General features: G+C 43.8%; 1 protein-coding gene across 1 annotated transcript in view; it reads left to right on the top strand.

Annotated features, from left to right (window-relative positions):
* Positions 1-9,135, top strand: part of MANEA (mannosidase endo-alpha) — a 310,526-nt gene extending 301,391 nt beyond the window's left edge. The window contains exon 5 of the mRNA XM_086926639.1: positions 6,749-9,135. Coding sequence (XP_086782765.1) covers positions 6,749-7,385 — 637 coding nt within the window. The 3' untranslated portion in view covers positions 7,386-9,135. The remainder of the gene's footprint in view (positions 1-6,748) is intronic.
* The last annotated feature ends 18,836 nt before the right edge of the window (positions 9,136-27,971 follow it).

Genomic DNA, 27,971 nt, shown 5'->3' with positions numbered 1-27,971 from the left:
TGGGTAAATCACTTATCTTCCTGTGAAATGTGTGATCTAATGTCAATATGTGAAACTGTATATTGTGGTGTCTAGTACAGACCCACTTACATGCTCCTTCCTCCCTTTCCATCACACTGTGATTTCTGTAATCTGGTTTCTACCAAATCCCAGATATTCAATACTTATTTACATATTGCACATCCTGTGTTGAATGCTCTTGTGTCTTCAAATATTCTCTTCAAATTTCTCTGCCCGTCTATGATGATAGGTACGGGCTACTTAAAATAGTTCAAAGCAAAAATAGAAATAATGTTTAAGCAATCAAATTATTAATTTGAGAGGAAGTGGCCCCACCAACTTAAAAAAATCACTTTTTCTAGGTTGCTTCACAGTTCACGGACAAAACTCCTCTCAAACCCCAGGGGTAATGGCACAAGCATCGAGCCCAGAGAAATGCATGATAGCTACAAGCCGTATCACAAAGCATTAAGTTCATGAAGTTCACAATAGAATTCTCAAACCATTTTAAGGGGGAAAAAGACATTTAATAAGGAAAATGACGATAAATTGTTCAATAAAAATAAGGAATCCCCTGATATAACCTTTTAAAAGTTTTAGAGTAAAAAATGCCAAGGATTAATAATGGGCCAATCAATTAAGTTTCATAGCTAACTGGACCGAAGAGCGATTTTTCATACACAGTAATAGAGCTGAGTTTGCGTAAGTTTTTAGGTCACTGTAGTCAAAAGGGTTTTATTTAGCTTTTTTTACGGACATCAAACTCCTCCGATAGGGCACGTAAGATGCTGAACTTATTCAATGTTGCATACTTTAAAATTCAGGGTCCAGGTTAGGTCTTTAGTTTTGGTGCGAAAAGCACTATGTTTAGCAATACTAAATGTATTATTTATGGCTATTGTTTTACCACAAGGATACATTTGTCAACTAACTTGGACCCAAGTCAATTTCTGCAATGGGGCAATGTAGAAGTTTGATATCAGTGAAGGGTTCCACAGGTTAGGGTGTGTTGTTTTGACACGGATGCAATAGCCTCGAAAACCCTGGAAAAGTCTCACAGTGAGCCTAGCTGGTATTCCTTAGTCAAAGCGGTGACAATTTTCCTGCAGAGCTTTGGTTCTTTATCGTGATCCTGAAGTAGGCAAACAAAATTACAAAGTCCCACCTTTTGATGATGCTGAAAATGTCACTCTGGGTCCCTCACAAAGCTTCCATGGAAAGTTCCTAGTATATTTCCAGCCAGGAGAGCCACTCTTAACTTGGCAGCTGGCTATTTCATTTATGTTAAAGCCCTTCTAGACCCTTTTCTGTAGCTGAAGCCATTAAACTGGGGCAGGCTGCAGAAGCTTTGAGAGCACTTCCGGTCTGTGTTCAAGTTGAGAGTAGCAGACATTTTTGGCATCTTCACAGACAGATCAGTCAGGACTTCTTTTTTCTTGTGAGGAGTTTTCCTGGCTCAGGAATGTGTTGATGAGCAGGTGGAGTTATGTCATTTGCATTTACTGCACTAGCTACTGATTGGTGATCTTTCTAGGCCTTATTACCGGAGCCTTACCTTGCAACAGCCATCCTACTTTTGCACAATTTCTTCTCTTGCTTTGATGCAAATTATCCTAGAAGCCTTGTCCCAAAATGCCAGACTAGACTCTACAGAGCTTCCAGTCCCCTTCCCTGTCCTGTTCTATGTAAATTAGGTAGCACCCCTTGTTCGTGATCTAGAGTCAGAGTCAGAGTCAAATGCACTTTATTCGATTATTTTAAAATCATAAAAGTATGCTATACATTCATTTTTGATCATAACAAACATTACTAGTGGTGATTCCATCAGGAACAATAAAGCTGGTTTAACTTGCATAAACTCTTGGTCTTTCAGTATTGGCTTGATAAAATTCTCCCTGCCACTCTTAAAGAAGGGACAAAAGAACACAAAATGCAATAAGTCCTGGTCAGAAAAATCATCACATTTGTAGGGAGCATTCTCGTGAGGCTTGCACCACTTATCATATTCACCCAGCAGAAAGTGAACTTGGTTAAAGCGAAATTTTGTAAGGAGCCACCGATGGTATGGTTTATTAACTATCGTCAGGTATGGTTGAATAGATAACGATGTAATCATCATATAGTGAGACCTTACAGTTGGCTTCATTATTTCGCTTGACTCTCTTTCTGCTTCCCTTTTCTTTATAAAGTGGGTCTTAACCCATCTAATGTCTTCTCTCGTCAGACCCCTCAGGTTTTATATATAGATCAGGGCGGCCCAGAAATCCTGCTGTTGTTTTAATATGTGTTAGCCACCCGATCGCAGCCACATTGTCCCGCCCCATACAATCCCTAATGATCTTATGATTTAAAGTTAATTCGGGATTGAGCCATATTTTAATCCATGACAAAAGTGGGGCCAAGGACAGCGTGTCTTCAATATACCCCATCCCCAATTCCATATGGATTGCGAAAGCTGGAGTAGATTGGGGAAGGCCCATAAGGGATCGCAAGAATATATTCTCCTCTCTTTGTATAAGAGCCATGTTTGTAAAACCCCATATCGAGGCCCTGTACCTGGCAATGGCCAGGGTTTTGGCTCTATAGATGGACAATATAGACTCGGCCGGTTTGCCACCCAGTCGTTTTGCGAAACCCAGAATAGCGGCCGCCGATCTCTTTACTGCCGCTGCTTTGCTTGAAATTTGTGGTGCCCATGTCCCTTTCTCATCAAACACCACTCCTAGGTAGGTGAAAACTTTGACTTTGGAAAGCACAGAGCCATTACAGGAGAGGGTTTTAATGCTATTCTTGCTTTTGCCCACTGCCATTACATGTGATTTCTCTATATTTACTAATAGATCCAGGTCTTGCATGAAAGTCCCAAAGGCATTTAATAGATGTTGTAAGCCATTTGGGGTTCTCGACAACAATACCGTATCATCTGCATATAATAGGACCGGCATCAAGGAGCCACCCATGCGCGGTACATCAGTAGAAGCCGCTTCCAGGGACTTTCCTAATGAATTATTGTATAAGGAGAAAAGCATGTGGGCTAAGATGCACCCTTGGCGCATCCCCCTTCCAGATTTAAAAAATGCGGTACAGTTTCCCTCTTGAGACATGCGAATAGTCGCCCTCAGGTCACTATGGAGTTGCGCCAAAAAATTCACAAGTGCTCGGTCCAGTCCCCTTTCAAGGAGTATTGTCCACAGCTTTGACCTATTAACTAGGTCAAAGGCTGTGGACAAGTCCATGAATGCCAGGTACATCATCACCTTTGATGCTACTGTATATGTACTCAGAGTAAGATGTAAATTTAGGCATTGATCCTCTCTGCCTCTGCCAGATCGAACGCCATACTGAGCCTCACACAGGATATCTTTATTAGTGGCCCAGGCTGAGATTCTTTCTAGGATAACCTTGCCTAGGATTTTAAAAGAAGAATCTAACAAAGATATGGGCCTATAGCATCTTGGGTCCCCCCTTTCACCCTTTTTAAATATGGGGATTATAATGGATTGTGACCAGGATGTTGGGGCTCTTGTCTTATCTATACTAACTACATTAAAGACATTAGTGAGGACCACTTACCACATGCCCGAGTTTGCTTTAAACATGTCGGCTGGTACGCCATCTGGGCCAGGGGCCTTCTGGCCCACCGTGTCCTCAATTGCCTTCTGTACCTCCTTTATAGAAAATCTAGGTAAAGTCTCCTGCGTGTCAATCACAATTGGGTCTATGGAGCCTAGCTCGAAATTACTGCCATAGATTTTTTGAAAATGATCCAACCAGTCCTGTTTGGGGATATTTACCTCTAATGGCGCATTTTCTTTCCCATTAAATAAGGGGGTATTAACAATAGTCCAGAATTTAGTGCTATCCCTCAGAGTAGCCTTCTCATGCAGGTCGTCCCATGCCTGTCTTTTTATTTCGTTTTTTCTCCTTAAAGTATTCAAATTATACTTTTTCCTAAGCCTGGCCACCTCCAGTCTATCTCGGGGTATCTTTTTCAATGCTTTATGTAATTCTCTAGGGGATTTGGAGCATTCATTATCAAACCACCCCTTTACCTTTTTCTCCCTATTTTTCGATTTGCATTTTAAGTCATCCGCTACTTGGTGGCAGATGGTTTCGAATGACAAAATGATATTCCCCTCAAATTTAAGTGGTTCCCTACAGATGTTAATTTCTTTACCCACTTTTTGGTTTAGGGAATAAAAGAAATCCTCTGGGATTATTTTGCTCCATTTAACCCGTCTCCCCTGGTCCTTAGCAATTAAGTCTGTAAATATTTCTGCTTTAGTTTCTTTATTCAATAAAAACAGGTTGTTGTTTTCTACTTCTAACACAACAGGATTATGATCACTGAATGTAGTATGAATAGCATTATAAAAAATAACATTATGTAACATGCCTGGAGAGATTAATATATAATCAATAATAGTATTACTGTCCCTAGCCCTGTAAGTTGGGACCCTCTCATTACTATTGAAGAACTCCGGTTCAAATAAATCATTCTCTAAAAGAAGTTCTTCTAGGGCAGACCCCTTTACAGAATGTTCAAAGTGTGGAAGTCGCAGCATATCTATATTTACAGTATCTCTTAGCTGGCAGTTCTGTTGACATAAATGTATGTTAAAATCCCCCATCAGGATAAAATATACAAAAGTGGATTGACCCTCTTTATAATTACACATAAACTCTGTCAAGGAGTTGATGTTTTCATTTACAGCTGTGCTTTGCATAGCATTATAAAAATTAATATAAACACATTTAGAATTGTTAGGCATTGTAACTTCCAAAACTAGGTAGTTTTGGGATGGTGTGTTTAATACTTTTACAGTACCCCTCATATTAACTGATATTAGAAACAGCAACCCTCCTTTATTTCGACCTGAGCTCGATGTCTGGGCAGCTAGAAAATAAGATGTAAATCCATCTAACCAGAAATCACCATCTCTATCCCACGTTTCCAGTAAGGCCACCACATCACATTCTTTTAACAAATCCAGCCATCTTGTATCATCCCTTTTAGAGCGTAGGCCTGCGATGTTCCAACTCATCATTTTCACAACATTACCCTTTTCATCTCTAGTAGGCAAAGTGGGATGTGACTGGTTAAGTGTACTACCACAGGGAGTCAGTCAATCGTTTTCCTCTAGATTTGATAGGGCAGAGAACCTATTTGTTAGCACCAGACTGCTCGTGATCTAGAAACAGGTTTCTCCTATGCTGGCAGCAGAGGTGCATGTCTAAATGGGCTCTCCTAATGAAAGGCTTCAGTCACTTAAGCCTCCTCTTGACAGCATTTTATCAAAAGCCAGAGTCCAGCTCGTACTTTCGATTGCCACCTGTTCCTCTCCTCTGATAAGCTCAAGCTCCCGATAATTGACTAGCCATTGCCACTCCACCATCTTCCTTCTCTCACAGCAGTCCCATTGACCTAGGAAATGTTCACGACACTTCAGTACATAATCACTGTCAGGCTTGAACACCCATTAGAACTGAATTATTTGGGGTATCCAGGCAGCACAAATGTTTTTTTTTTAAATGTTCCTTTAATTATATGATATCAAAACCAATATTAATGATTGAGCTAGAGCTTTTATTAAAGCAATATATATATATTTTTTATTTACAACAATGCTTCTCCAAAGAAAAGTTGCACTTTACAAGGAATGGTGAAAAACATATTTGGGAGCTGATCACTGGGGTGACGTATTTAACTCAAATATTGAGCTCATTCAAACTTGGCACCCAAGTCTTTGGAATGCATGCACAATTTGGGACGATATATCTAATACATAACAGTAGGTTTTTCCACATGGCTTAGAACTTTCCTCTGACGTGTTACTGCAGGTTTGAGGCTGCAGCTAGCCAAGCCACAACGGTGCACTTGGAGCTATGCTTTTCCAGTCATACATGTAGATGGTGAATATGTACATGCATCCCACGTGTATCATACAAGTCCCCTGCCGCTGTTGTGCTTCCTGTGCTAACTTGCTTTCGCATTCAGGAAAAGGAAAACAAGCATTGTGGGTGTAATCAAATTCTCTGTGTTTATAGAGACAGATCACATCCACCATGAGGGAGAATGCTAATGTCGCAGTACACTGAAGCAAAATAGCATAAACAAGCAATCTGAACAATTTTGAAGGGCCCCTCAAAAATATGTCCTTTCTCACATAGTGTAATCACTTAGTTTTACTTTAATTTAATTAGTGTTTCCACTTGCAGTCTTGAATGGCATGAATTTCATAGTTAATTACAGCTATATAACTCCATGCAAATTAATAATTTTATATTGTAGTTCAATTGTACAGGATTACACTGACCTAAACAGTGAATAAGACATGTTCCTGGTTGTGCAGTGGTATCATTTGACCTTGAACCATTTGTCTACTGTCTTAGGTGGCAGTAAGGTGTTATGGATGAGGGGGGAAGCTGCTGAGGGTGTGTCTAGTTTGGTGAGTGTGTATACCTGCATCTGTGCTTGTCCCATACTCGCCTTCCCAATTATTAATATGCTGTGGTGTCTGTTTTAGACAATAGAGACTTAAAACTGTTAAAATAAAATTCAAGTGGACATTTACCATCGTGCTTTTGTCTCTCAATTTACTTGGTTTACTTGCTAATGAAATGTAGTAGATCAAATGACACGATGTAGTGTAGTACAGCGAAAGTGAAAGCATTGCATATGATTTTTAATGTCTGGCAACCATAGTAACGCTGAAACACTAAAACCATTTCCTTTAATGTTTTGCAGATATGGAAGCCATCCTGCTTTTTACAGGCACAAAACCAACACTGGTAGAAATGTTCCTATATTTTATATTTATGATTCCTACATAACCAGTTCTGAAACATGGACAAATTTGTTGACCGTGTCTGGATCTCAGAGCATTCGCAATACCCCATATGATGGAATTTTCCTTGCACTACTTGTGGAAGAAAAACACAAAATGGAAATACACAGGAGTGGTTTTGATGGCATGTATACCTACTTCGCCACAAATGGCTTCTCCTATGGATCTTCGCATCAGAATTGGTCAGGTTTAAAAGCTTTCTGCGACAGTAAGAACTTAATGTTTGTGCCTAGTGTGGGACCAGGATATATAGACACAAGCATCCGGCCTTGGAATAGCCAGAACACACGAAATCGAGTAAACGGAAAATATTATGAAACTGCCCTAAATGCGGCTTTTCTAATACGTCCAGATATTATTTCCATCACTTCTTTTAATGAATGGCACGAAGGAACTCAGATTGAAAAAGCTGTTCCCAAGAAGGTTGGACAAATTACCTATCAGGACTACCTGCCACATAAACCAGATGTTTATCTGGAGCTGACGCGCAAGTGGGCCAAGAAGTACAGCAAGGATAAAGAACAGTGGCTTATGTAAAATACTTAAATTTGAGTGGCACTTTTGAAGTCTGCCACCATTTCTTGCACTGTTTTGAGCCACATACTGCAAACAACTGCTCAGCCATGTTGTTAAATTTGCCAGAGACTTTTAACTGGAAAACATATTGCTTTGTGAATGAATGAGGACTGAGTGAACTGTCTAGTACAACACTGGCATGTTAATAGCTTATCAGAACTTTCTGGTCTGAGTGGAAGGCTGAGTGCAGCAGACCTATAAAGGAGAGACTGGGGATGCATTTGGAAGTGTGGAAAGGAGTCCTGTACTTCTCAGTCCGTCTGAAGAATTCTTTTTCTAGAAAAGGTGTGATCGTTGCCTTCTTTCTTTTCAAAGACTCGAATTTAAGGAAAGTGTGCCCAACCTTAGAACGTGATTCTTTAAAGGCATTCTACTTCTTCTTGAGGGTCTTCTTGGCTTTTGTTAGACAGTGTTTTAGAGCATGAGTTTAATAGAGTGCATTGCGTTGTACTCGGTGAAGGACTTTTTGATTTGACTATCTGTTTTGTGGGTGTGTATAGGTATGACCGCATGGGGCATTGTCACCTTCTCACATAATCGGATGAGAAAGATTCCATGTATTTTTGAATGTATGCCCCCTGAGCGCGTGCACACAAATGCTTCTGTTGAAGACCATCTTACCAAGCTATAATACCCGGATTCCCCTTACAAGAACTTCAGTTCCCAGCAAACACAATGATAATACAGCCTTCGGGCAATAATATTGTTTTGTTTCCCTAATTCACATTGCAGAATGTAAATAAGTACACATTTATGTCTATACAGGGGACTGTTTTTCTTTGTGTGGACCTCCAGCAAACACACAACATTCACGTGTCATGGTTCAGTTTGATCCCTAACTAGGCCCACTTGTTTTAAAAATACCACACCTTACATCAGACACATTTGCATCTTTTGTACCTCAGTAGATTATAAGCCCTATATAGTGACATACAAACACATTAATATCCACTGAGCTCCATGAGAAAATATTTTATTGCATAATATTTTAGTAGCCACTATAGATTGCAACAAGAACATTTAAATATCTGTTCTACCCACCTAAAACTTCAAACCCACTGCCCCTTTAAAAATTGTTCAATATTATTATGGTTTTATTGACTTGTTTTAACGTTAACTTTTTGCCAGTCCTTTTTTCCGACTCCCGGGTGTCATTCTTTTCTGGTCTTGAGGAAGAGATACCACCTTTAAAAACTTTTTACATGCATAATATGTATATTAAGGATTGGCCTTGACACTAAAGCAGGATTTTCTAACATTGCATAAAAGAGTCAATGTTTCTGAATCTCAGTCGACACCCTTTGGTATACTTTGTTGACCTCTAGCACCTGAGATTGAGTGTCAATGACTCTTGTACAACAACCTAGGAATTTGCACCCTAGTGCCCGAAGTCCCTACCCTAATCAAGGTGATGACTTCCAGCTTTAAGTAAAGGGCATTTTCAATTATTAGTATAGTTTCCTCAGGAACTAAAAATGAAAAGAAGAATCTGCTCATTTAAATAAAATATTGCACTTTGTGTTTCCTGATTAACGTGATGCACTATGAGGGGGAATGTTCTTGCTCTGGGCTGAACATTAAATACTCCCATGATGACTTTGTTAAAAAAAAAGAATTCAAATTTGCTGAGCTGATGATATTTGGTCACACACTGGTCACACAGTGGTTACCCCGTACCGCTGCTTTCATGATTAAAATTTTAACCACTTTACTTCTTGTGTACGTTCTTTAGTTTTCTTGTCTAATGGCTTTACAGTACGTGATTCACATAAAAAAGGATGAACACAATGGGAGTTGAAGTCGATCAATAATATTTGCTTTATTCAGACCGTGTATTCGATACAATCTTATACAATCTGGTGCTTTTGTCTGAAACATTACAATAATTAACATTTAAGCATAATTGCAAAAGTAAAATACAGGTAGGTTCACAAAATGTAATGTTCGAGGCATGTGGGATGCTGAATTCATATCTGTGCATAGGTCGCCGCCTAGTGTTGGGTCCGGATGATTGCACATTGTTGTCCTGGAAGAGTCTTCGAAGTATCACGAGATAGGTGGCTCCTCCCCCGGACTACAGTGCGCATGGGCATCCTCTCTATCCTCAGATTGTTTTTTCCGCCATTGGGTTCGGATGTACTTTTCTTTACTCGAGTTCGGAAACTTTTCTAAAGGCTAAAAGGCCTTCGGGGTCGTCTGTATTGTTTCGATCGGTGCTGAGTTCTTGTTCCAGTTATTTTTGAGCAGGACGTCTAAGAGAGCCACGTGGCCTTTTCGACACCGGAGACTGATCGTCGATGGAACAGAGCCCGTTCAAACGATGCCCCCTTTGTAACTCTAAGTACCCGCACATCGATGTACAACCGGTGTGCAACAAGTGCTTATCACCAGAGCACAATGAGGACATCTGTCTAGCTTGTGCTCGATTCAGGTCGAAGAAGATGCTTAGACTCCGACGTGCAGCGAGGCAAACTATGTCGAAGCCAGCGCCCGACCCGGTGAATATCTTCGACGAAGAGGACGATGAGGTCGTCGAGACTGAGGATCCAGAACAGCAGTCGGATCCCGGTTCGGAGCATGACTCCAACTATTATGAAGACGACGAGGAGAACGTCGAAGATGAAAACGTCATCGAGGTAAGGGACGACGTATCCCCCATCGGAGCCGTTGATGAAGACTCAAGCAATGAACCAGACCCAACAGTGGGTACGGGACCCGAAACAGACACTCAAAGACTTCCAAGGGCTCCGGTCGAGGCATCGCCAGAAGGCCTTAGCCAAGATCATGAAGAAAATTCTATAGCCCCGCGTCAAGGCCCGGTTAAGAATATATCACATGAGCCATCGGTCCAACTACTTAAAACAAAACCGAAAGCCATTGAGTCGAAAGCGAAACCGAAACTGCTGAAAACAGTCTTCGTATCAAAGAGCTCGAACCCATCGGAGTCGACGAAGAAAAAGGGTGTCGACGACCCTGCGGGGTCAAAAGTGAAGAGTGTCGAACCGAAGATCGGTGTGTTAAAGTCCACCATTAAAACCAAGCACGTCGAACCGACGAAGTCGACGTCGACGGACAGCGACACAAATAAAGGACTCGAGTCTCGGAAGCTTCTCGATCCGAAGCATCAAGTCGACAGGCCCCAGCTCGTCAAAGGCCTCGAGTCGAAATCCAAAAGCGCCTCGAAGGACCACGTCGAGTCAAGGCAGAAAAGCACGCCTCCGACGCCACAAGCACCAAAGTCAACGCAAGGACATAAACTTATTGGCGAAAAGGCAAAATTGGTCGGGCCTCCATCGACGCCGGCCCCGAAGAAGGTCGGTCTGTCTAAAGACACTGTGCCGCCAATAAAATTCGGTCTGCCCCCGACGGCACGCCCTAAAGCGCTCGATCCGAAACCTGGGGTAAAAACGCCCAAAACGGTGTCATTGGGAAAAAGGACACATCCTCTAGAAGAGGACCTTTTGTACCAAGAGCCCTCATATGATGACCAGTCGAAGCTACATATCGACTCCGAATCTGGTAGACTTACTATTTATCAAAGGAAGATCGGGTCAGAAAATCCTCTGGAATCATACAAAATTCCCCTCAAGAAGAAAAGGGATTCTTCAACATCGCCTGTCCTTTTTGAGACTGTAAGGTGCCATGGCCAGGACACTTCTGCATACTCACCCACACCCACTACTGAGGATATGGGGTATGACGATGATGAACAATATCATTACCCTGCAGACACGGATCAGGATGACCAGACTCAAGCCTGGACGGACCCTGCTGACCAGGGGGAGTCACAAACTATTCCTTCTTATCCTGTTAAAACTTCAGCAACAGAAGATACAGCTGCGTTCAACGCTTTGAAAGGGCAGCACTAAATCATGATGTGGACATGCATGCTGACCCATTTGAGGAGGACTTCCTGTTTGACACTTTCTCCACTTCAGAGAAATCTGTTAAAACTTTACCAATGCTAAAAGGTGTCCTTAAACACGCAGGGGACATTTTCAAAGAAACCACTAGAGCAAGGGTTATTAACCCAAGAATTGAAAGAAAATCTAGACCGGCGCCTGTGGACCCTACATATATTAAGGGACAGTTGCCATTAGACTCTTTGGTGGTCTCAAATGCTCGTAAGCGAGCCAACTCTCAAACTACGGGTGATGCTCCTCCTCCAGATAAGGAATCTAAAGTATTAGAAGCTTCAGGGGAAAGGGTGGCTGCTCAAGCAGCTAATATCTGGAGAATTTCTAATACACCGGCCCTATTAGCCAGATACGATAGGGCGCATTATGTCACTTTAGAGCACTGCTTCAACATTTGCCTGAGGCCTACAAAGAGGGAGCAGAAATGCTAATCCAGGAAGGGAAACTCATATCAAACGCATCCATTAAATGCGCGCTAGAGGCAGCAGACACCCCAGCCAGGGCCATTAACACAAGTGTCATGCTCAGGAGACATGCTTGGTTGCGCATCTCTGGGTTCAAACCTGAAATTCAAACCACATTATTGAATCAGCCTGTAAACCCTGATTTTTTATTTGGTCCTGATGTGGACACAATCTTAAAAAAGATAAAAAAAGACACAGAAACAGCCAAGTCTATGGGTGCCTTGCTTGCAGTCCCAACAGTTCAGAGGAGGTTCCTTTCATCGCTCCAGTAACAGAGGAGCTACACGAGGCCAGGCATCACAACAGATTCCATACAATAAAGGGAGCACGCAGACCACCTATAATTAAAACAATAGAGGTGGATACCGTGGAAACAGCAGCAAAGGCAGAGGACGAGGGAACAACAACACCAGATCCTCCGCCAATAATAAACAGTGACGCCTTGTCACTGCCCCCGGACCATGTAACACCGGTCCGGGGGCGATTACAACAGTTTCTGCCAGCTGGGGGGGGCTTTACCACAGACAGGTGGGTGAGACAACTTATTCAGTATGGCTATTGTCTAGAGCTCACTTCCACTCCACCCAACATACCCCCAAGACACCGTCCTATGTCCGCAGAGCACATAGACTTATTGCAGCAAGAAGTTATCAGCATGCTGCAAAAAGGGGCCATAGAACTCGTCCCCATACAGGAACAGGGTACAGGGGTATACTCGCTGTACTTCTTAATACCCAAAAAGGACGGGTCTCTCAGGCCAATACTGGATCTCAGGCCCCTAAACCAATACATCTTATCAGAACATTTTCACATGCTCACTTTACAACAGGTTCTGCCATTGCTCTCTCAGGGAGACTTCCTCGCAACGCTAGACCTAAAGGACGCATACTTCCACATACCAATACATCCTGCACACAGGAAGTATCTCAGGTTTACCATACAAAATCAACACTACCAGTTCAAGGTACTATCTTTCGGGGTAACAGCCCCCAGGGTGTTTACCAAGTGCCTAGCGACAGTAGCAGCGCACCGGAGGAGTAATCATGTCCACGTCTACCCCTATCTGGACGACTGGCTCATCCAAGCAAAGTCAGTCCAGCAATGTGCCAGCCACATGTCTCGCACTATTCACCTCCTCCACAGCCTCGGATTCTCATTTAACTACTCAAAGTCTCATCTCCAACCCGCGCACGTACAACAGTACCTGGGAGCAACGATAGACACTCTGGTAGCAAAGGCACAGCCAAACTCAGCAAGAATCACCAGCATTCAATTACTGATTCAGAAATTCAGATCCCAACACTCGCACCCAGCACGGGTGTTTATGCAGTTGATAGGCATGATGGCCTCCTGCATCTTCATAGTCCCTCACGCGAGACTACACATGCGTCAGCTTCAGGAGTGCTTAGCACGGCAGTGGAACCAGGCTCAAGGACAATTAAAAGACCTAGTGTTGGTGACCGGTCGCGCATACCACTCTCTGCATTGGTGGAACCCACAAAACCTTTGCAGGGGACGACCGTTCCAAGAGCCTGTACCACAAATAGTGCTGACGACGGACGCATCTCTCCTGGGCTGGGGAGCGCATGTCCTCCATTACACAGTACAGGGACTATGGACGACACAGCAAAAGAAGATGCATATCAACCTATTGGAACTGATGGCAATCTTCATGCCAATGAAGGCGTTCAAGGTATATTTGTGCAACAAAGTCGTGTTGATCCGAACGGACAACATGACTGCCATGTACTACATACAGAAGCAGGGAGGGACACACTCTCCACAGTTGTCACACCTAGCACAAAGCATGTGGAAGTGGGCAATTCAAAGGAACATATTCCTCATGGCGGAACACCTCCCAGGCAGGGACAATCAGATGGCGGATCTGCTCAGCAGACACGGCCACCAAATGCACGAGTGGGAGATACATCCCTCAGTGCTACAACCGTACTTCCAGCAGTGGGGTCACCCGGAGATAGATCTGTTCGACACAAGGGAAAACGCAAAATGCCGAAGCTTCGCCGCCAGGTTTCCACATCCGCAGTCTCAGTGCAATGCGATCTGGATGAACTGGTCGGGCAGGTTTGCGTACGCTTTTCCCCCAGCCCTGCTCATACCACTAGTGGCACGCAAACTGCGACAACACTCCATGACACTCATCCTAGTTGCTCCAACGTGGGCGAGGCAACCATGGTACACCACGTTCCTAGAACTTTCCGTGGTGCCTCATCAAAGGCTGCGATTAACACCCAGTCTTTTAACGCAGAGCCATGGAGAAATTCAGCACCCAGATCCGCAACAGTTGATCCTTGCGATCTGGCTCCTGAAGTCCTAGAGTTTGGGTACCTAAACTTGCCTCCTGACTGTATGAATATTATCAAAGAGGCAAGAAGACCTACAACCAGAGCATGCTATGCGGCGAAGTGGAAAAGATTTGTCATCTATTGTACCAATAATTACATAAATCCGCTAGATGCATTTACTCAGAATATCATATGTTACCTTTACATAGATGCAATCTAGCCTACAGTTCCATATGTATACATTTAGCTGCGGTGGCAGCTTATCTTCAGAACAGGCCACACCTTTCACTCTTCAGAGTACCTGCTATTAAGGCTTTTATGGAAGGACTCAAACGAGTGATTCCTCCAAGACACCCACCTTCACCTGTCTGGAACCTCAACGTGGTTCTAACCAGACTGATGGGCCCACCTTTTGAACCTCTACACTCGTGTGAGATTCAATTCCTAACGTGGAAAGTGGCTTTCTTAGTGGCGATTACATCACTTAGGAGAGTTAGTGAGCTACAAGCCCCAACTATTCAGGAGCCATTCATACAAATTCATGCAAATAGGGTAGTGCTACGTACGAACCCTAAATTTATGTCAAAGGTGATATCCCAGTTTCACATCAATCAGACTATCGAACTGCCAGTGTTCTTCCCAAATCCAGACTCAGTGGCAAAAAGAGCTCTACATAACCTGTATGTTAAGAGCTCTCCTGTACTATATAGACAGAACAAAACCTTTCAGGAAAATAAAGCAACTGTTTGTTGCCTTTTCACCTCAGCACAAAGGCAACCCCATTTCAAAATCAGGTATAGCCAGATGGATCGTTAAGTGCATACAAATTTGTTATCAGAAAGCTAAACGCACATTAACAGTTCCCCCAATGGCGCATTCCACATGCAAGTTAGGGGCATCCATGGCTTTCCTGGGAAACATTCCTCTAGAAGACCTATGTAGAGCAGCACATGGACTACCATACATACATTTACCAAACACTACTGCGTAGATAGACACTCCAAACAGCAAGCAGCTGTAGGACAGGCTGTACTCAAAACTCTTTTTCAGGCTGCTGCAGCTGGCACGGGCAACCACCGCTAAGAGGGAGACTGCTATACATTCTATGCACAGATATGAATTCAGCAGCCCACATGCCTCGAACGGAATATGCTACTTACCAGTATGCATCTGTTCTTGGCATGTAGGGCTGCTGACATTCATATCGCCCTCCCTCCTCCCCGGTGCCTGTCGCAGCTGTAGCACTCAGAATTATTCTATAGCATGGACATCACTTACTGTATCATACTCTATCCCTGCCACAATGGCGAAAAACAATCTGAGGATGGAGAGGATGCCCATGCGCACTGTAGTCCGGGGGAGGAGCCACCTATCTTGTGATACTTCGAAGACTCTTCCAGGACAACAATGTGCAATCATCCGGACCCAACACTAGGCGGCGATCTGTGCACAGATATGAATGTCAGCAGCCCTACATGCCAAGAACAGATGCATACTGGTAAGTAGCATATTCCTTATGAATACACATTACAAAAACATGTTCAGTGTGGGTATTAGCTTAATAAAATGTTATGCAGCAAACATTCCTCCCGTAGCTAATGGTATGTGGGACATCATGCCTGAATCGAAGATCTATAAATTACCTGTATACTATTGACTACTCATTACAGCCTACAGCAAAGTATATTCCTGCACAACAAAGTTAGAACAGGATCAAGTATACTGACAGTACACTTCAGTACGTTCGCTAATTGTTGTTGCTAGATTAAATATCTACGAACATCACAACACCTATTCGATCTTCTAGAGGCAAAGGGATGTACTTGAGGTTCTAGACTAAATTCCAAAAGATCTGGGGTTTTGTTTTGAAGTGAATGTACTAAAGTGAAATACAATGTTTTCTCAAACTGAAATACATATACTAGGCAAATATGGACGAAAACCAAAGTTAAGCTTATTTTTCTGGGACTCTTAAAAGGATTTGTATTTTGTGTTGGCAGGTAAGGGGAAGCTATCAATTATATATATATTGTTCCATTTGTTGTCAGGACTGTCCATCATAACGTTTAGGGATTACATTTGATTTGAACAGGTTAGAGGATGTTGCCAAAAATTTGAATCAGGCCTGGGCCTAGTTTGCGGAGTTTTGCTATGCAGAACTACGCGAAGTGACGGAACAACTCAGCAGAGTTGCTCAAGTGGCGGAGAGCAGTGCAAACTGTCATTCATACTGATCTTAATGCCGCTTGGGTAGAAATTCTATCCGAGCGTCAGCTCACGCTTGCCAACTTACCATTTGCGAGTGCGAGTAGGGAAAAAACTTTGCTGCACTACACGGAGCGGAGTTCACTGCCCAGGCCAAATTTGAATTACGTTTTTGTGCCCATACGAGCAGCTATTTTTATGCAACTTTTACAAATGAGTTTGGCAAGGTTTTACAGTAAATAAAATTGCAAAATATTTTTCTCAAAATAATTTTTCCAGGATCTAAAAATTGTGAAATGTGTAACGGTCTAGTGTTTCACAGCACTACCAAGACCGGAAGCACCCCCTTACATTGTTGTTTTCCTCTGGCCAGGCGTGGCCAGAGGGTTTAAATAAACGGGCCGAAGTCCTAGTGACTTCCGGTCCACACCAGCCCACTAGTGTCTCTGTGTGTTTTATTTAGCTCCTGCCCCACTGGTCATTTGCCCTTACCTCAGCAACGATCCCCGAGAGTCACAAGCCCCACACTGGCGACGAAGGTGGGATCGACGTCTGTCTCGACATGGCAAGCAGCCCGCAGCAGCGGTGACCATCATCGAGGCGCAGTGACTGGGCGTGTCAAGCCCAGACTGACTAGTGCCAGCAGCGAGCCCACGGCGATCTCGGCAGTGACGACCAGCTCGCCTGGTAAGCAGCGCGCACCACGAGGCTGCATATGGGCACCGGGGAGCTGCATCGGTAGATCGCGTGTGCAGCGCAGAGGGTCAGAAAACGCCCAGACGAGCTGCCGGCCGAGAGGAGAGCTCGTGCATGCGCGGTTGCTCACAAGGCCGCACCCAGACAAACTAAAGCGCGAGGAGATGCGCTGAGACCACACGCAGCACTCGGAGCTGCCATCGAGTGAGAAACACACGCCACAGAAGCCCACCACCGACGCAGCATTCAGCGCACTCGCAAATCCAAGCGCTACTGCCGTTTAGCGAGCTAATCGCTCCCGCAACTGCATCCCCAAGATGGGCAGTATGGATAGGGAGCCTCAATAACTACTTTGTGGCCACCAGAGAGACAGATAATGAAGTCATGAGATCACTGCTCCTTCATTTCGGAGGGGATGAAATCTACAAGTTATTTGCTCACTTACCGAACACTGGGGCGCCAACTGACTATGATGCCGCCATCGGAGCACTAAATGCGCATTTTGACCCTCCGCTCAATCCCCACTACGAACGCTTCAAATTGAGACAGTCGAGACAAAGGGAAGGGGAGATGATGGATGCATTCCACACACGCCTCCGTGAATTGGTGAGCACGTGCACAGAGGATGATCAGGCCAAGGAGGTCACAGCGCAACTCATCCAAGGATGTCGCAACAAGCCACTGAGGACGCTAATACTCCGTCAACCACGCATCACGCTGGCGGAAATCCTTCTCCTCGCTTAATCACACGAGCTATCAGACGTGCGAGCAATTGCAGTGGAGGTGGTGCTTAACCAGCAAACGGACAGACGGAGCGGACGAGGAATATGGCCTACCCGAACTACACGGCACCCGCCATGCGGGTATTGCAGGTGAGAGGAGCATAACCAAGATGGCTGCCCAGCACGAGGGAAGACGTGCTCGAAGTGCGGAGTTCCAAACCATTTCGCGAGTGTATGTTGGGGAGGATTTCGAGGCAGAAACAACCCAGGAAAGAAAACACCGACCGGCGCAATATGCCATCTATTCCTAGAAGAAGTGGCTAAGTCACGGTCGACAAAAGCGCCATCTCGCCACTACTCACGATTAGAAGACTCCTCCACGGATGAAGATGTTATTTTGTCCAATTTTTGTTGAAGGGATGCACACCTCGTTTATCCTGTTTTTTCACATTTTATTATTCCTCTCCCTTTGTTCGGTTTGCGTGCAGAACGGTTGTTTTCAGGCTTACCCCACTGCCTTATGTTAGAATGAACTCGTAAAGGATGGGGCCACATTCAGCCCCATAAAACCACTCGCACAGCTTCATGCCGCCCCTGGCGTGCATGCGTAGTCGAAGGTTATTTAACCATTTATCAGTAATAATCCATATTTTTGATATATAGTCTATCTGTTTACACCAACAATTTCATCACACATTTTTTTGAATACACAGGAACCGATTATTTCGCCAATTTCCAATTTTTTAATATTCTAATTGTGCCGATCCGGGCTTCTTAAAAAGAATATAAATGATGCGTCGTTCATCACAAGCAGTCTTTATTTCAATTTAAAAACCCAATGCATTACGGGCCATTGCAGGCCCTTCTTCGGGGGTCACTGCAATTAATCATAACACAACAATATTAGCATACATTATTTTTCAGTGTATACATATTTGCATTTCATATTAATCAGTACTGCACTTTTTTAACAAGATTAGTCACAGATTGCATGGAATCCTTTATCCTGTATACCTCGCATGTCATTTCTTTCATCTTAGCTGTTTAACAACTCTCCTGACAACATTTCCCGTCATGATACTCCTACTTTCCTTTCCCTAACTATCCCGATCTCTTTATCTCCCTTGAAGCTGTAGTTGTCACGACCCTTCAGTTTACGTGCAGAAATTCCCTCCCCCAACAGAGTTTATTTTCAAAGATTACCGATGTTCTGGAAATATATGAAAGCGTGTTTTAGGCCTCCAACTGTGCATATCCCACATTATCTCAACATTGCTCATTTGAAAGTTTTAAAGAACCAAGCTACCATTTGTTACCCCTGTTGATAACCCTCGAGTCAAACAGCGTTTCCCACTCCCCGCTTCCCTCCGTACCTGCTGTGGTTATTTTTAAAGAACTGCAGTCCTCGCCATTTCTCACCAAACTGTTGATCCATTACTTACTTCAATCCCCTCCCTAAATCGTATCTCCCACGTGTTCTCCCTCCCAATCAGCTGCGTGTTACAAACCTCCCACCCCTGCGTACGTGCCAATCTTTAAAACTGCGATTCCCAACATGCATTATCGGAAATTCGAAAGCGCGTATAGTCTTTTGAATAAGATTTTCTGAACAGCTTAGTCTTTTGAATAAGATTTTCTGAGCAGCTTTGCTACAATGTTGCATTCCATGTTATGTTAGATAAGTGAAGATTGGTCCTGCTTGCGATGAACTGGGGTCTTCCATCGATATCCGTGTGTTAATATTCAATTACATTATCTTTTCTTTTGTCTCTTCTTTTCCAGCGGGTGCATTCCCTGGGTGGGGTTATAGTATGAATGTCCAATTTTTGTTAAAGGGATGCACACCTCGTTTATCCTGTTTTTTCACATTTTATTATTCCTCTCCCTTTGTTCGGTTTGCGTGCAGAACGGTTGTTTTCAGGCTTACCCCACTGCCTTATGTTAGAATGAACTCGTAAAGGATGGGGCCACATTCAGCCCCATAAAACCACTCCCACAGCTTCATGCCGCCCCTGGCGTGCATGCGTAGTCGAAGGTTATTTAACCATTTATCAGTAATATTCCAAATTGGAAATTGGCGAAATAATCGGTTCCTGTGTATTCAAAAAAATGTGTGATGAAATTGTTGGTGTAAACAGATAGACTATATATCAAAAATATGGATTATTACTGATAAATGGTTAAATAACCTTCGACTACGCATGCACGCCAGGGGCGGCATGAAGCTGTGCGAGTGGTTTTATGGGGCTGAAGGTGGCCCCATCCTTTACGAGTTCATTCTAACATAAGGCAGTGGGGTAAGCCTGAAAACAACCGTTCTGCACGCAAACCGAACAAAGGGAGAGGAATAATAAAATGTGAAAAAACAGGATAAACGAGGTGTGCATCCCTTCAACAAAAATTGGACATTCATACTATAACCCCACCCAGGGAATGCACCCGCTGGAAAAGAAGAGACAAAAGAAAAGATAATGTAATTGAATATTAACACACGGATATCGATGGAAGACCCCAGTTCATCGCAAGCAGGACCAATCTTCACTTATCTAACATAACATGGAATGCAACATTGTAGCAAAGCTGCTCAGAAAATCTTATTCAAAAGACTAAGCTGTTCAGAAAATCTTATTCAAAAGACTATACGCGCTTTCGAATTTCCGATAATGCATGTTGGGAATCGCAGTTTTAAAGATTGGCACGTACGCAGGGGTGGGAGGTTTGTAACACGCAGCTGATTGGGAGGGAGAACACGTGGGAGATACGATTTAGGGAGGGGATTGAAGTAAGTAACGGATCAACAGTTTGGTGAGAAATGGCGAGGACTGCAGTTCTTTAAAAATAACCACAGCAGGTACGGAGGGAAGCGGGGAGTGGGAAACTCTGTTTGACTCGAGGGTTATCAACAGGGGTAACAAATGGTAGCTTGGTTCTTTAAAACTTGCAAATGAGCAATGTTGAGATAATGTGGGATATGCACAGTTGGAGGCCTAAAACACGCTTTCATATATTTCCAGAACATCGGTAATCTTTGAAAATAAACTCTGTTGTGGGAGGGAATTTCTGCACGTAAACTGAAGGGTCGTGACAACTACAGCTTCAAGGGAGATAAAGAGATCGGGATAGTTAGGCAAAGGAAAGTAGGAGTATCATGACGGGAAATGTTGTCAGGAGAGTTGTTAAACAGCTAAGATGAAAGAAATGACATGCGAGGTATACAGGATAAAGGATTCCATGCAATCTGTGACTAATCTTGTTAAAAAAGTGCAGTACTGATTAATATGAAATGCAAATATGTATACACTGAAAAATAATGTATGCTAATATTCTTGTGTTATGATTAATTGCAGTGACCCCCGAAGAAGGGCCTGCAATGGCCCGAAATGCATTGGGTTTTTAAACTGAAATAAAGACTGCTTGTGATGAACGACGCATCATTCATATTCTTTTTAAGAAGCCCGGATCGGCACAATTAGAATATGAAAAAATTGGAAATTGGCGAAATAATTGGTTCCTGTGTATTCAAAAAAATGTGTGATGAAATTGTTGGTGTAAACAGATAGACTATATATCAAAAATATGGATTATTACTGATAAATGGTTAAATAACCTTCGACTACGCATGCACGCCAGGGGCGGCATGAAGCTGTGCGAGTGGTTTTATGGGGCTGAATGTGGCCCCATCCTTTACGAGTTCATGTTATTTTGTGTCATTCGCTAGTGATATAAAGAAGAGATGAAGACTTCAGCCAAAATGTCAGATTAAAATCAACGGATCGCCTGTAACAGGGTTAATTGACACTGGAGCAACAGTAAACGTGATGGGCATACAGCATTACAAGAGTCTAAACCCGAAGCCTCCACTGACCCTGTCCAAAATTCGCATACTAAAGTACAGAAGCCAGAAACCACTTCCCCTCAAAGTCAAATGGTGGTCCAAGTAAAGTCAGAGGACCAAGAGATTACGTCAACGTTTCACGCCGTAGACAGAGAAGCAGACCTGCTAGTAGGGAGCCACACCGCAGAAGACCTCAACTTAATTGCCTTCGCAAATTCTGTGAAAATTCTGCAGACAGAAGATGTCCTACAGCTATTCCTGAAGCTGTTTGAGAGTCTAGGAATGATTAAGAGGCAGCACATTGATAAAGCCATACAACCGGTCCCCTTGAGGCACCGAAGGATTCCACTTCACCTCAGGCCATTAGTCGAGCAAGAACTTGCAAAATTAGAGCAGCAAGGGGTTATTGAAAAAGTGACTGGGCCAACCCCTTGGGTATCTCCAATGAGCTGAGAAACCAAAATAACCAGGCCAAATCCGAATATGCATAGACATGAAAAAGCCGAACCGGGCGATAAAGGGGGAGAGACACCTCACACCAACGGTGGATGATATCTTATCTGATTTAAATGGATCGCAATGGTTTTCCAAGCTAGATTTAAATGCTGGTTATCACCAATTAAAGCTGGCAGGTATATAACCATGTTTTCAACGCATCTCTGGCTCCGCCGATACAAAAGGTTGAATTTTGGAATCTCGTCGGCAGCAGAAATCTTCCAAAATACCCTAAAAGAAATCCTGTCAGGCCTGCAAGGTGTACTAAATGTGAGCGACGATATACTAATTCATTCCAAGACCATTAAAGAGCATCATCGGCGTCTCAGAGCCACGCTACGACGACTATCTGAATATGGGGTAACATTACACAAGAACAAGTGCCGGTTCTTTCAGAAATCAATCGAGTTCTTTGGCTATGTATTTAACTCCGAAGGAGTCAAAGTGGACCCCAGGAAGTCCCATGTCATTCAACTGGCCCCGGCCACAACAAGTGCATCAGAAGTAAGAAGCTTCCTGGGGATGGCACAGTACTGCGCGAGATTCATCCCCAATCTAGCAACCATTGCGGAGCCCCTGCGAAATCTAACGAAGGAGTCCTCTTGGAAATGGACACCTGTGGAGGAAGAGGCGTTTAACCAAGTGAAATCAGCGCTACTGAGTGGTACCACCATGGCCTACTTTGACACGTCAAGACCCACCGAAGTACTAGTGGACGCCAGCCCAGTGGGACTAGGGGCACTGTTAACCCAAGAAACCAACCCAGGAGTCTGGGCCCCCTAAGCATTTGCAACCAAAGCGCTTACTGCAACTGAAGCCCGATATTCGCAAATCGAAAGAGAGGCGCTCGCTGTGAAGTTGGCCTGCAATCATTTTCACCTCTACGTTAGCGGCCACCCTTTTCGAGTGGTGACAGACCATCAACCGCTACTTCCGTTAATTAAGGGGACTGCCCCTCACCCACCGCCAAGGATAGAAAGGTGGGTGATCCAGATACAACAAAACCAGATAGACCTGGTATACAGACCCGGAGCAAAGAACCCGGCTGATTTCCTATCAAGACACCCAGCGACCGCGGCGGAGCCGAATGCCGCACAGGAAGCGAAGACCGAAGAATTTGTAGACCTGGTCTCTCAGTGGTCATGCCCGCGAGCAATGTCCATAGATGCCATAAAGATGCACAGCGAAGCTGATGTAGTCCTTCAGCGAGTGGCTGAAGCAGTGAAAGGCGGATCATGGGAAGGCTTCCTCCGAAACGTCCAAGGGTGGAACGAAGCAGACAGGACACGCCTAGGGCAATTCTGGAGGATTCGGGACGAGCTGAGCATGGCAAGCAACGGCATCATCCTGAGAGGATCACGAGTCGTCATCCCCCAAGAACTGCAAGAGCAGGCGATGCTACTAGCGCATGAGGGCCATCAAGGCACCCGAAGGATGAAGTCCCGGATGCGGGAAAAAGTATGGTTCCCCAGCCTAGAAGACAAAGTGGAGGCAGTAGTTCCCAACTGTCGGGCCTGTCAACTAACCAGTGGCCCTGAAGCTCCGGCACCTATCGTCACAGAAGACCCAGCACCATCACCATGGTTATGGGTCAGTTTAGACTTTGGAACTTTCCCCGATGGGAAGATCACTGTAATCATAGTGGACAGTTATACAAAGTACCCAATAGTGGAGGTGGCACCGTCAACCAGTTTCTTCAACGTACAGCCTATTCTAAGCAAGGCATTCGCCCTGTTTGGACTTCATGTTATCAAAACGGACAATGGCCCTCCATTTCAAGGCAGCAAATTCAAAGAATTTCTGAAGGAGCTAGGAATCAAACATCACCGAATCACACCTCAGTGGCCGCAGGCAAACGGAGAAGTTGAAAGGTTTATAGGAGCAATCAACAAGATCTTGCGAATAGCTACCGTGAAATGAACCGATCCAGAAACAGCACTCCAGCACTTCCTCAGAGAGTACCGAAGCACCACGCACAACACGACCCAGCGGTCCCCTTGGTCGCTTAAGCTCACAGAACCAATACAAGACATGTTGCCTACGGCAGGAAACTGGGCTCCTAAGCCATACAACTCTGAAGCAACTCAAGAGCGAAGAAGAAAGAACAACGACAAAGCGAGTAAACGACGAAGGGCAAGTTGCCGAACATTAAGTCCTGGAGATGTGGTGCTGGTGAGAACCCAGCTGCCAGGAGGAAAGTTTTGCATCCCCCTATGAAGCCGGAACATTGATCGTAAAGGCCACAAAAGGCACCACCATAACTGTGTAAAAGGAAGGAGAAGAGCTGACACGGAATGTGTCATGGTTCAAACAAGTCCCTTCAGGAGGCCCAGCCCTACAACATGCGGAAACATAGCCCACAGTATTACCTCGCATAGAGATGCCAGAATGGAACGATCAAGAGTCACCAGCGGTCACCCCAGTGACGCCAGCACCATCACCGCAGAGCGTGAGTCCCGAACAGGAACCAACAAGTGGTCGGCGCCCATACAACCTCATACCGAACCCAAGACCCAGCCAAAGACTTGCAGACTTTGTATGTTAGCCGACTGAGTTCAAGTTGGTTGAAAGACTGATTTGGGATGGGATGTAACGGTCTAGTGTTTCACAGCACTACCAAGACCGAAAGCACCCCCCTACATTGTTGCTTTCCTCTGGCCAGGCGTAGCCAGAGGTATAAATAAACGGGCCGAAGTCCCTAGTGACTTCCGGTCCACACCAGCCCACTAGTGTCTCTGTGTGTTTTATTTAGCTCCTGCCCCGCTGGTCATTTGCCCTTACCTCAGCAACAGTCCCCGAGAGTCACAAACCCCACAGAATGCAAACTATTATGCACATATTAATTGCCCATTTTACTTCAGCCGAAAATCATGTTTTACTGCTGTATACCAATCTAAAACTTCAAAGGCAAGCATTTAGAATCACTTCACTGTACGATCTTTATGTGCTTTACCAATTAGGTGACATAATTGTGTGATTCTGGTAATAAAATGCATGGAGATATCAAAATTCATCTAGTATACAGTTAAAAACATATTCCTAGATTACATTCCAGATTTTACATTTTAAGTGCTTTGAATCATTGTGGGCTAAATGTTTTGCAATTGTTGTTTAGTGTGAATATAAACATGGCTTCTTCAAAACACATTCTGGAAGCAAAATCTAAACTCTTCAGGACACATTCTGGAAGCAAAATCTAAACCTCTGATTCATGTCCTTTCGGATACCCCTATTAAAGATCCCTCCAATGTGTCAGTCTGCCTGGCCTAAGATTGATCTGGAATATACATCAGCAATGGCAAAGGAGAACCCACTCTCCCACTGAGAAGCAGGGTTTTGTCTCTTGTATGTGTCAGAGTTTAGTTTATTTACAATGCCTTTATAGTGTTCCATAAATGTGCATTTTCGGATCATGACTGTGGTCAAGGGGTGTTATTAACTTAATGAGTTTTACAGTTCTCATCCACTCTATATTCGTTGTATTCCTATTTTTCACTGCATTGTTGGGCAGTAAAAACGCTAGTCAGTGCAAAGCCATCAAATGGAATGTTTTGAAGACACCCACCTGTACAAAATGTGATCTTGTGATTGGTAACAAGTTTTTTCATTTGAAGTATGTTATTCACATATGATGCCATATGTGCCCACATCCAGTGAGGTCCTACATACAGTGTAAATTGTTAATGGTAATCCATAACGCCTTCCTGCATAAACCATGACCGTATTGACTTCTGTGCTCAGGACCGTTATTTCAGTTCACACTGTCCCCAATTCATCACATGATTTATTTTATTTATTTTTTAACTTAACTGGTATGTTCATAGAGTGCAGACCTCCTCCCGGAGGGCAGTGGAACGCTATTCGCATCCTGAATGTGATAGACATGCAGGTGACAGTCAAGCTGGAAATTTCGAAGAAAACTTCATTTCTCAGAAGAAGAAGAGAAGTGATATTTAAAATGAGAGATTTGTGAAGAGGAGGATTTTGGGATCTTTCCTGAAATAAGAAAATCAGGAAGAAAGTCTGGAATGTAAAAGGGACAGTTCCAGAGTCTGGATGTTCATGTGAATGATGACGATGATGATGTCCAATCAAAATAGGATGGTGGTAGTATTATAGAGAAATTCTCCAGCATTGAATCTTTCATAGATTCACATGCTTGAATCGTCCCCGTTGTCATGGTGGGAGTTTCACTGTAATTTGAAATATAGCAGTATTAGAAGAAAGATTACTGTAAACCCCATGTAAAGGGGAGTCAATTTTGTTACCTATCATCCTCTTTATAAGGTCCAATTGACAGCCAATGAGACACCAGCCCTTGGGACCACAATCCCCTGCAGGGCCATCCAACCTCAGATTTCTACCGCTGGTCGTGTGAGAAGGAGCCTCTCTGAGCTCTGCTCAGTTTTCTCTCAACAGGTGAACTTTTGACCCTGCTTGTTTCTACTTCTGAACTCTCTTCAGGAAGAGGTATTGTCTTTTTCTTCGGATTGGGAAAAATGTCTGAGGGAACTAAAAAGAGATATTTAGACCCTGCAGATCCTGTGGAAAGGCTAGATTGTTTTCTAAAGATTTCAAGGAATGTCTACTGCTTATATCCTAAGCATGTTCCGAAAGATTGTAAGCATTGCAGGACTTTCTCAGCAAAAACTTTAAAAGACAGAGAGGCAGGTTTACTTCTGTGGCTACAGATGAAAAAATCCAGATCAGAGTCTGGGTCAGATTTTGAGGAAGCTCATTCTACTGAACTTTAAAGAAAGCTGGAGTCTGCTTCCACTAAATATGAGACAATGAAACCTAAAGTCTCTAAGACTATGGACATTTTAACAGCCTCTTTGCCCTCTGTCAGCACATCTCTTACGAAGTCTGCTTCATCTTCCTCAGTGCCTCATACTCCACAAAAACATCTGTGGAAAAAGACTCTGTCTACAACGTTGACAAAAACAGCAAGATCGTCGACAGTCAGTCCCTCGCTGATAGTAATATCAACAACAGCGGCATCATCAACGGCTGGGATTACAACGCTCACCGCGTCGACGGCCGCTTCGAAGATGACATCGACAACGACATCAACAACGAAACACTTGTCGACGACTATAACTATAAAAAGAAGACACCATCGACTATCTCGTCAACGGAGGTAAAAGATTCCCATGACCCCAGAATCAGTAAGGAGGTCATCTGAGTTGGCAGCTTGGAGCAAAATTTCACCGCTTCCACCCTCTCATTTATTAGAATTACAGGAATCGGAGGAGGAAAGTCCCTATGGGCTTGCTTATAGTCAGTCACAGCTAAAAGTGAAATGCCAAGCTACAGATAATGAAGATTAAGAAAACTTATTACAATAATATTTTGAGACAGAGTCCTCTTTTGAGGATCGTCCACCTCCAAAATCAGAGATATGAATCCTTTCAGGAAAACTATGATTTTGAGGAGGAAGTGGCTAATATTCCACTGCCACTGGAAGATACCGTTTCAATACAAATGTAATTGATTTAAGACATAAGACACATGATAGGGGACTATTACAAACGATTCCCAGAAGCTAATGCTCCAGCACTTTCCACTCAAAGCAAGCAGCAGGTGGCACCTTCTTCGGACGTTTCACAGCCACCAGAGGTTGTGCAGAAGACACTACCTCCAACAGTGATACCATTCAGGGATGACTGTATAGAAAGTGATGTGGTGGACCACCCGGAAGAGAGAGAGGTGACTGAAAATGAGGCGCCTATGGGCGATAAATGGGACGACTACGTTGCTCCATCTTCACCCTCTTCCTCACCTTCCCCAGCGAACTTGCTGCCGGAAGACATAGGAGGGTTTCACAAACTACTGGAGAGAGGATCTAAGAGGTTCCTTTTACATCTTCCCATGAAACAGGCGGACTGTTTCCTTTATGATTTTAAGGAT

Source organism: Lissotriton vulgaris, chromosome 6 (assembly GCF_964263255.1).
Source record: "Lissotriton vulgaris chromosome 6, aLisVul1.2, whole genome shotgun sequence".
NCBI lineage: Eukaryota > Metazoa > Chordata > Amphibia > Caudata > Salamandridae > Lissotriton > Lissotriton vulgaris.
Note: the sequence above shows the minus strand (reverse complement) of the source record. Positions and strands in the feature narration are given on the sequence as shown.